Source organism: Loxodonta africana, chromosome 7 (genome assembly GCF_030014295.1).
Source record: "Loxodonta africana isolate mLoxAfr1 chromosome 7, mLoxAfr1.hap2, whole genome shotgun sequence".
In the NCBI taxonomy this organism is placed as follows: domain Eukaryota; kingdom Metazoa; phylum Chordata; class Mammalia; order Proboscidea; family Elephantidae; genus Loxodonta; species Loxodonta africana.
Window position 1 is genome coordinate 31,811,828 of NC_087348.1, and position 11,694 is coordinate 31,823,521.

The following is an 11,694-nucleotide window of genomic DNA, read 5'->3' on the forward strand; positions in this document are numbered from 1 at the left end:
TTTCCTCTCCATCTCTTCTTTCATTATAGGTTTATTTCGTTTTTCTTCCTCTGTTTGTGTTAGTTTAGGTAGGTAGTATGTTTTTATAATTTTGTCCATTTCCTCTAGATTTTCAACTTTGTTGGAGTAAAATTTTTTTGCAGTATTCTCTTATGATTCTTTTAATTTCAGTTGAGTCTGTTGTGATATCATCCACCTCATTTCTTTTTTGAGATATCTGCTTCGTCTTCTGTTGTTCGTTTGTCAGTGTGGCCAAAGATTTATTGATTTTATTGATCTTTTCAAAGAACCAGATTTTAGTCTTGTTAATTCTTTCAATTATCTTTCTACTCAGTAAATTATTGTATTTATTTATTTTGTTTGCTTACTGTGTCCTAGCTTCTTGTTTTACTTTGTTTTGATATGCCTTAATAGGCTGCTCGAGTGGGATAGTTTGAATATTGTTTCCTTTGATGCTCTAGTATCCTGTCACCAGTTGGTTAGAGCTCTTAAAATCTGTGTGAGCCAGGAATCCTTCTACTTTTCTTGTGCTGATTCAGCTCAGGCATCCAGGTTGGTAGGTCACCAAGTGTGTGGTGCAGGCTCTCACCTACAGTACTAGATGTGCAGGGGTGATTGGAGCAGGCACAGGTAACTGGCTGCAGTAAGGAGTCATATGCTGGGCAAGTCAGTGGGCTGATGACTGTTCTGAGTACTCTGGTGTAAGATATATCCCTGTTCCCTAGAGTGCATACTTAGGTGGCTATTGCAGTTGGACTTTGGGTACCCAATACTGTTGGCTTTAAGGACTGGGTGGGAACAATTATTCTTGGACCCCTGTTGCAGGTGGCTAAGTGATATAGGTGGAGCCAGCAGTCCTTAGGCCACTGATGTGGATAGATGAGGCCCATGTGTAATGGGAAGTGTATTGTCAAATGTCATAAATCTGCCACTCCTCCTTAGCTGTAGGAGTTGAAAATAGGCTTCAGGTATATACCCTGTTGTTTTCTGCTAATGAGTGTCTATGCTGTTGAAATGGGCCCCTGGAGGTCTAGGCAGCATTTTAAGGTATTCAACGTCCATGGACCTCTTATGCCTGTACCTAGACAAAGGGACTCTGCCTGCCCTGAGCTCCTAGTTTAGGGGAGCTGGCAGATTATTTTTTCCCTGTTTGTTCATTTGTTCCCACTCCATAGCTGGGACAGCCGTTCAGAGGATACTAGAGGTCATATTTCCAGCCCAGGGGGCTCATCAATCACTGACACTAGACTACGAACTGGAACAGAGCAGGGAAGGGGTACGTAAATGGGAAAGACGTACTTCCCAAGGATGGGAAAGGGTTTTGGATCCATAAAAAAAAAAAAATAGTGTAGGTTATATGCTTGTATTTATCTTTTAGTAATTCGTTGTTGCTTCTCCCTGGTTCCAGAGGGTTGAACAGACTCTGAGCCCCATGATTTCTGCCAATGTGGAAAATACATCACAAACACTATTGCTTCCTTCAGCCCAAGTGAGCCAACTGATCCAGCCTGCAAGGTACCAGCCAGCTCAGGTCTGGCAAATCCTTGCTACTTCTAAAATGTCTCTCCCTCTCTCTGTCACTCAGTAGTACTCCTCAGCCCTGTCTTTGATGTTCAGGGCTCCTAGATTGTCATATATGATCGATTCATTTGCTTTTCCAGGTCTTTGTTGTAACACAGACCACAGAGAGCATCTGACTACTCTATCATTTTGGCCCCTCCTATTTGCACTATTTTTTTTTACATTCAGGACAGTTATTAATCACTCCAACTCTCCTTTTATTGTAAATTGTCTGTTTAAGACTTCGCTCTTATTTTATTTTATTATATTAAGATATTCTATTTTATTAACATGAGTTAAAATGAGAAGAAACAACTGCAAGTATCAAATAATAATTGGAACATAGAATGCATAAAGAATGAATCCTACAAAATTGGAAGTTGTAAAAAATGAAAAGGAACTTATAAAGGTGGATACCCTAGGCATTAGTGAGCTAAAGTGGAATAATATTGACCATTTTGAATCAGACAATCATATGGTATGCTAAGTCAGAATGACAATTGAATAGGAATGCCAACACACTCATCATAAAAAAAAAAAATTCCAAGACGTATAATGAGGTACAATGCTGTCAAAGATATGATAATATTCATATGCCAATAAACAAGACCAGTTAATATTACTATTATTCAGATTTACTCAACGAATGCCAAAGATGAGGATATTGAAGACTTTATCAACTTATGAAGTCTGAATTCATCAAAATTGCAATCAAGATCCATTGCTAATTATTAGTTATTAGAATGTGAAAGTTGGAAAAAAAGAAGGATCGATAGATGGAAAATATGGCCTTGCTGATAAAAACGACGCCAGACATTCGTATTCAAGTATTGCAAGACCAATGAATTCTTCATTACAAATAAATTTTTTAACAAAAGAAATGGAGACTATATATGTGGACCTTGCTAGATAGGACACACAAGAAGCAAATCCACTGTATCTGTGGAAAGAGATGATGGAGTGGCTCAATGTTATCAGTCAAAACAAAGCCAGGGCCAACTGCAGAACTGACCAAAGACTGGTCATATGCAAGTACAAGTTAAAACTGAAGAAAACTAGAGAAAGTCCACGACAGCCAAAATATGACCTTGAGTATATCCTACCTGAATTTAGAGATCTTCCCAAGAATTGATTTGACATATTGAACACTAATGACCATAGATTAGACAAGTTTGGAATGGCATCAAGGACATCATACCTGAAGAAATCAAAGATCATTCAAAGACAAGAAAGAAAGAGAAAACCAAATGGATGTCAAAGATTCTCTGACACTTGTTCTTGAATGTAGAATAGCTAAAGCAAACAGAAGAGATAATAAAGTTGAAGAGCTGAACAGGAGATTTCAAAGGGAGGTTAAGAAGACAAATTAAAGCATTATAATTAAATGTGCAAAGACCTGGAGTTAAAAAACGAAAAGGGAAGGACATGCTTGAGATTTTTCAAACTGAAAGAATGGAAGAAAGAATTCAAGATATGTGAGTAAATTTTATTTTGTTATCTATATCTCAATAAAAGATTTTAAAAATAAAAGTAATAAGCAAAAAATCCCCATTTTTCTGACTTTCTAGATGTGAAATAAGAGATATATCCATGTATAAAGCCCTTTAATAGAAGCAGAACCCATGTTTACTCAAGTAGGTATTAAATGTCCTTATGGTTAGAAAAATCATGAAAATTTAATGACTTTGAAAAATTCTTATACTTTATTTCTGTACCAATTATTTTTTTTATAAGTTCACAATTTCCATAGAATCTATTGGTTGTGATAGTCATAGATAAGTTCCATGAAAAAGTGAGCTTTAAAAGCAAAGACATTTTCTATGAGAGAATAAATGTTGAATTTTATTTTATTTTTTTTACTGTATAGGGTTGAATAATTTCTATTGCTCCAAGTAGGAAAACAATAGTTTGAACTAATAATTATGCAAAGAGACAAGTACATCTGCTTTTGTACTTTGCTGTCATTTCATATATTGAGCATGTTTGGTGGTATTTAAGTAATATGCTGTCATACTAAATATTTTTATCCTTCTCACCAAGAAGCCTATACTGTTTCGTTATTGTTAGTTGCAATTGTATATAGGTAAATAAGACTGTCTGTAATTACAAGATGAACTTCTGCTAGAATATGACACAGTGGAAACTGGGAAAAACATCACATGTTGTAGTTTTCTAGGATGTGCCATTCACATATGGTAGAAATTAGAATATCACTCTTCCTGTAACTTGACTTCTGAGACTTCCCTACCTTAACATTTGTCTTCACATCTCCACCAGTTTATTCTTTCTCCAGGGAATCCAGCAATATATGTAGTAACGATTTGTCAATTCCCTCAGCCCCCTCTGCTTGTTGGTAACTTTTTCTATTAGAGAAATTATATGCAGGTTGTATTTGACACTTCATGGAAAGGTTCAACCCTTAAAGAAGGACATCATGGCTTGTATAATAGAGGGTCAGTTAAAAATAGGAAGACCCTCAACGAGATGGGTTGACACTAGTGTCCCTAACATACCAATCATTGTGAGGATGGTGCAGGACCAGACTCTGTTTCGTTCTGTTGTTCATGGGGGTATCTGTGATCAGTATCAACTCTAGGCACTACACAACAAGTGTTAAGACTATTAGGAACCATTAAATATTTTAATGAATCACAGATTTTTTTATAACTGTAATAATATTTAATTTGTTTAGCAAGCTCCTCAGAATTTTCTAATCATTCTCTCTCTCTCTTTTTCTCTGTCTCTCTTATTTTTAAGGGCTCCTTCAATGAAAAGCTTGAAAACCTGTATAAGTGAATTAGACACATTTATTTTCTTTGAGTTGATGGACACCACTGGGTTGTGTGTTGTTACTTTTGGTCTAAGATAACTGTGGTGGGAAGGAAGCTCTTGGATGTTTACCTTAATCATGGCAACACTCAATAGATTGCACATTTACTGCTGTTTTGTTTTCACATCTTAGGCTAAATAAATGGCACAGCATACAATTCCATTGTGCCCAACCATCACAATTGCATGTAGGTCTTCTATCTTTCCTCGTTGTATCATCTAGAAATTCTTTTCCCGGGCACATAAACACTCAATAGTAAACATTAGTTCAAGAAACAGGTTTTAATTTATTTAAAAAAAGAAACAGAAAAAGAAGAAAATGTCCAGTAGAGGGGCCTGATGGCTCTCATTGGTTTAGTAGCTCAGAAAATTTAAGTTAATATATTTGGCAATCCCTTGTCCTTAAATTAAATTCCCCCCAAATTGAAGTTCACAGGGCAACAAAGGAAGCAGAAGATGCTGGGGAATAAATGTTTTTCTCACAGACCTCCCTTTTTAAGGAAGCAACATCAATCCTCTATTTTTAAAAGGTGGCTGAACATCTAACAGCAATACTCCACAAATCATTTCTTAAAATGGGAACTTCCTTGTTTATTTCTTTTTAATATTTTTTTTACTCAACCAAAAAACCAAACCCATGTCACCCAGTCAATTCGGACTCCTAGTGATCCTACAGGACAGACTAGAACTGCCCACTTGGGTTTCCAAAGAGATACTGGTGGGCGCAAACTGCTGACCTTTGGGTTAGTAGCTGAGCTGTAACCACTGTGTCACCGTGGCTCCTATTCTTTACTACTTTATGATAATTCCTGATATCGCCCACTGGAAGCTTATTATAAACCTTCCCTGACTATGTCCTGTGTCCACCTTGTGATGGTTTTCCATCATTTAGTTTGAACAAATTAAGCATGGGAATGAATCAATTAGCTTACTGTGTCAGCTTATTAATTCATTATCTCTATTGAATTTATTTTTCTCTCTTCTCCCAAACATTGTCCTAGGCATTAGCTATTTTATGAACCCCACTGCTATTTCTCTTCTTTTAATCTGATACTCTCTTTCATATCAGGCGTGACATCATTAAAGCAGAAAATTAACATTAAGAAGTTATTTACACTAGCTGTTGAGTTATGAACCTAGAACCTGGAACCTGGAACAGGTCATGTTTGAAACTCGTTTCTAATGCTTAAGACCACTGTGAACTTGGACTATTTATTTATCATTTGTGTGTTGAACTTGGGTCATTTATTTACCCTCTCTGAACCTCCATAGTATCATCTAAAATATGTAAATATTAATAAAACCTGCCTCACAGAGCTGTTATGAAAATTAAATTAATTAAATCTTGAAGAATGACTGTGATAAACCAGTCAATAAGTATGAAGTATTATTACCTGGATGTGCTCACTGTTGCTGTAGAAATCCCTGGACTACTCGCCGTGACTTGTCTCATCCAGTAAACTAGAGATGCAAGTGGGAGCGTAGAAAGGCACCTTTATTTCATTGTGCAAGGGAAGAAACAGTTGGGGCTGATGTTGCCAAGACTGCTCAGTAAGAGTGAGGCAAAAGGTTACTTTTAAGGGGTCGACAAGTAGGAAATTCATACAAGTTACAACAGCAACATTATTAATCAAACTACTTAGGTGCAATGTGGTTTAAATGTAACTTCATGCATCATGTGTTCAGAATATGGCAATTAAACTCCACCCAGAGATGGAGAATGTACTATGCATGAGGTTTAAAAGGTTATCCTGAATGCCAATATGGTGCCTAAACCAGTTTCTGCCAGTTTTCTCTAGTTTGAGCAGAAGTTAAAGAGAAGGGATCCAGAACTTTAATGTACAGCTGCTGGGTATGCCAAGAAAGGGAACAGTATTCTAATGTAAAGCTAAGTGGCCTGCCAAGCAAGCTGCTCAAGGCAGTGGAATTTTCTGCAGCCTGAGGAGCTCTGTCTTATCATGACCATCTTCACCTTCCAACTGCTTCAAACTTTTTAAAAATATTGATGCTCATATGACAATATAAGTTGTACCTTCTCTTATATTCCAATGAGCTATTTTTATTCAAATTTCATTGGCTACATGAGGGATTTTATTTCATGATTCTGAGCCATGAAAACATTTAGACTCTAGTGGCTTCAATAAAATCCTAGAAATTATAAAAAGAATAAAAAAAAATAAACATAAATACATGGAAAAATCTGAGTGGTTAACATAGACCAACAATGCCCATGAGGCCAGATAACTGTATCCTTGACACATAACAGACCTCACTTGGATTAAAAATACATCATTGTGCAAACCATACTATTATCTCATTTTGCCTCTCACAAGCAGGGTAAACAAAAGACAATGAAAATATCATGCATGATAATAATGACCAAATATTAGGAAAGCCAAAAGAATGAAAGGCAGGCAACAAACTTAATTCATCATAGCATATCCTATTACCCAAGGAAATACACAAAGAAATAATTGAACAAGTATTTTTAAAAAAGTTTTTCATATAGAGAAGAAAGAACAACTCATGAAAGAAAAAAGGTAATTATTAAATAAGAATGACCAGGGGGGAAGGGATTCCAAACCTGGGAACTACTGTGGATGACCTCAAGAAATTTATCTTAATTGGTGTGTATTCTGATCTAGGCGAAACGCATTGATTAAAAAAAAGTCAGATGCAGAGCTGAACTTTTGAATTGCTAAATAGCAAGCTATGTTGAGTTAAAAAATTCACATGGGAAAGTAAAGGCACCCATAAGAAAATAGAGCTCCATGGTCTGGAATGGGGATGTATGAGCCAATTTAGATGACTGAGTAATTCACATCATTACACTACCCTGAGACTTACTGTAACCTGGCCAAATCTAATACCCCTCCCCCTCAGAAACTATGAGGGCCAAAACAGAAGGCAAGGGCATACACAAACACACACATACACAAATACAAATACTGACACTGCAAAGTTTATTCTAATATTTGAAATAAACACCAGAATCATTAACTGTACTCTTGTACCTAGTACCTTTTCCCACTACCACTCAGCTATCCACTCTCTTTGCTGATTTCATGGTTCCCAACACATTCTCCTGAAGCTATGGTAGCGGACTGGGCCAGAGCTTGGCTGCTAACCAAAAGGTCAGCAGTTCAAATCCACCAGCCTCTCCTTGGAAAATCTATGAAGCAGTTCTACTCTGTCCTATAGGGTTCCTATCAGTCAGAATCAACTCAATGGGAAAGTATTTTATTTTTTATCACATTCTCAAAAAACCCAAATGCACTGTTGTTCAGGAGATTCTCACTCATAATAAGGTTTCCAAGGCTATAAATCTTTATGAAAGCTGATTATTTCTCTCAGGGATTGACTGGTGGGTTTGAATCACAGACCTTTCATTTAGCATCCAAGCACTTTACTCAATGCACCACCAGGGCCCCAACACATTTTTCTCTATGATAAAATTCACTTATTATATTTGTATTCTATCTCTTAACTTCAAGGGAGGCAAAGGTTTATACTGTTTTGTTCATCAATGCATTTAAAAGAGTGACTGACACATAAGATATTTATAAATATATGTGGAATATATGTGTGCTTGCTAAACCCTACAGAGGCACACAGACAAGGTTTAAAACCCATCATGTATTTCATAGAAACCATATAATGAATCAAACTATAGAAAAGACGTTGCATATTTTTTTCCATGTTCTATGTAAGGCATATTTTACATCTTTGTTCCTCAAGCTATATATCAAGGGATTCAACATGGGGATAACAAGAGTGTAAAATATGGAAGCCACTTTATCAGCATCAAAAGAATGACTGGAGTTGGGCTGCATGTACATAAAGACTAAAGTCCCATAGAACAGTACCACTACCATCAGGTGGGATCCACAGGTAGAGAAGGCCTTGTGCCTGCTCACAGCAGAGTGCATCCTGAGAATGGCTACAAAAATGAGCAGATATGAAACAAGAACTATTAAAAGGGATGTAATCAAATCAAGAGATGCTAAGATGAAAATGATCAATTGAATTTCATGTGTGTTTGAGCAGAGTAAAGATAACAAGGGATTAGTGTCACAGTAGAAATGACTGATGACATTGCAGCCACAGAAGGATAAATTTAAAATCTTTATGGTGATAAGAAGAGAAACAAATGTGCAATAAAAATACAGGATTGCCACCAGCATCCAACACACCCTTTGTGACATGATGACTGTGTAGAGCAGAGGGTTACAGATGGCTACATAACGGTCATAGGACATTGCCGACAGAATGAAAAGTTCACCACTTATGAACAAAACAATGACAGTGAGCTGTAAAGCACAAAAATAATAGGAGATTGTATTTTCATCTACAACAAAATTGACTAGCATTTTTGGTCCCACAGCTGTTGAATAACCAAAATCACTGATAGCCAGATGTCTGAGAAAAAAATACATGGGCGTTTGTAGCTTGGAGTCCATCTTGGTGAGGATGATGATGCCCAAGTTGCCCACCACTGAGATCATGTAGATGATGAGGAACAGCCCGAACAATGGAGCCTGCAGCTCAGGGCGGTCTGTGATTCCCAACAGAATGAACTCATTCAGCACTGTTAGATTGTATTTGTCCATCTTGGTCTGTCAGCAAACCTATTCTGGATAGAGACAACAGCATAGTCAATAGGTTTTATGTAGCACCGTTGGTAGATTTTTGGTATACAAAGGCAATATGCTAAATGAATAAGATAAATCCAAACTGTCCAATAGAGTTATTTGAAATTAAACCCGCCTCCCAAAAATAAAGCATAGACACATGAAGATAGAGAGAGAGAAGGAAAGAGGGAAAGAAAGAGAAATCTAACTTGTTATCAATTGGATAAAATTTGTTCCCAAAGAACATTTGTCAATGTCTGAGACATTTTGGATGTCACAACTAGGAGAAGGGTACTATTCATATCTAATGGAAGCCTGGGGTGTTACTCAACATTCTACTATATACAGGGTAACTCCACACAATAAGAAAATTTCCAGTCCAAACTGTCACCATGGCAGAGTTGAGAAACCCTGTAGTCAACACAGTAATAGAGATAGACACAGATAAAGACATAGGTGTACGTGTACGTGTACATGTAGATGTGCATATATGTATATATATATATACACACACAATACATTCAGGCATACATATACATGCACATATACATATACATAATACATATATATTTATACACACATATGCATGTACAGAGCTGGGATTCCTTGTGGAGCAGCAGATAAGAGCTTGGCTGATAACCCAAAAATCGGCTCTTTGAATCTGCCAGCCTCTCCTTGCAAAACCTATGAGGCAGTTCTCTTCTGTCCTCTAGTGTCTCTATGTGTCAGAATCAACTTGATGGCAACAGGTTTGGTTTTTTGAATGCATATAAATATATGAAACAAAAATAAAAAAAGTTAAAAGTTTTAAGTGGTAGGTAGATGGATGATTACTAAACTTTCTCTTTTTTTCATTTATAGAATGACATTTATGAACTTATACTACAAATGCCAATTTCATTATAAAAATTTTAAAGTGCAAATTCTCAAAATACATGGAAACATTTAATATGCCATACTTCAAAACAGGTCCTGTAAAAGTCCTTGTGCCACGGATGGTAAAGACTGAAACAATACACTTGGCAGGTATTGAACACAAGATTAACAAGGAAAATCTAATCGATCATGGTGGGCGTTATCTGTCTTTATACGGGGAAATATTCCAGGTGGAAGGCCCATGCAGATACAGTCCCTGTTGTATCTCCATTTGTGGGTTATTTCTTTATTCACACCTGCAAAATGAACACTTCCCTTGAAGATCATTGGAAAAGTAAATGAGGATTAAATGTTTCAATGCATTTAAGGTATCGCGATAAAAGTCTCAAAAATCAAGGAGTGTTGTTGTTTTTAAAATAATGACAATAATTTATATGAAAGGACTTTTCTTTAAATATGTATACACGAATCATTCTAGTTGACCTAGCTTCTACGTCAGGGTTATGATGATGAGTATATTGAGTAGTGTGTTATCCATGTAACTGACCCCAGCTGTTCTCTCCCCCATTTTCAACTCCGTGACTAAAATTGGACCATCAGTGTGCCAAGCTTTTGGATTATACATCTTCTACTTTACTTAATACATTTTAATATAAGCTGATGGACTGCTTACCTAAAGCTCTGCAGTTCGAAACCACCAGTGGCTCCCTGGGAGAAAGATGTGGCAGTCTGCTTCCATGGTTATTTACAGCCTTAGAAAACCTGTGGGGTCACTGTTGAGTCAGGATCACCTTAACAGCTGTACCTTTGAATATACATTTACTTAAAATACCTCCTGCCCTAGGAGCAGCTTCTTCATAACTAACATACACTAAGTTGTTTGTAACAAATCAGATATATTTTGTCATCGAAGTACCTAAGATAAAAAGATAGTGGGAGGAAATTTGAACAAATTGGGAGAAAGAGAGGTCCATGTCATTGATTTTATACAATGAAATTTCATTAAAAAATTCCATTTGGATAAAGAAATAATCTGGCTTAAACTATTATATAGTACATAATTCATACAAACATATTTAAGTTAAAATGAATAATACATATCCCTAGTATATGACAGATTTAAAAAAAAAATGCCAGAGAAGGATGAGGATGGCAGTTTAAGGTAAAAGAATTAATGGTTTGAAATGATATTACTTACAATGAAAATAGCAGGACCGGCAGCCTCTGAGTTAGAAATAATCAAGCAATAGAAAAATACAATTATATCATATTAAATAATAAAATGGTAACAGGAGAAATACACTATCTCATATAAAACATTACTTAGAAGGTTGTGACCCTAAACACACACATTGCTTATGTCAGAAAAGAAACTATTGGCCTCTTTCCTCCTAGAACAAAGGAGAATGAAGAAAAAAAAAAAACGACTTAAGCAAGCAATTAGACCAAAGGACATATGGCCCACATGAACCACAGCTTCCTCTAACCTGAGACCAGAAGAACTAGATGGTGCCTGGCTATGACTACAGACCACTCTGATGAGGATCACAATACAAGGTCTGGGGCAGAATGGGAAAAAAATGTACTACAAAATTCAAATTAAAAAAAAAAAAAAAGATTTACTGGTTTGAAAGAGGCTGGAGAAACCCCTGAGACAATTGTCCTAAGACAATATTCTAATGTGAAACTATAGACACTGCTAGGGCCACCTTTGAGCACAATCACAGATGGGGCTATTAAATTAAACAATAAAATCTGTGAAGAATGTGCCCCTTACAACTACCAACTATAGGAGACC

At 36.4% G+C, this 11,694-nt stretch overlaps 1 protein-coding gene across 1 annotated transcript; it reads right to left on the minus strand.

Annotated features, from left to right (window-relative positions):
- Positions 1-8,051: 8,051 nt before the first annotated feature.
- On the minus strand, positions 8,052-9,395 carry LOC135232112 (olfactory receptor 8K3-like). Its single transcript, XM_064289414.1, has one exon. The coding sequence runs from the start codon at positions 8,997-8,999 to the stop codon at positions 8,052-8,054; it is 948 nt and encodes a 315-aa protein (XP_064145484.1). The 5' UTR covers positions 9,000-9,395.
- Positions 9,396-11,694: the final 2,299 nt, after the last annotated feature.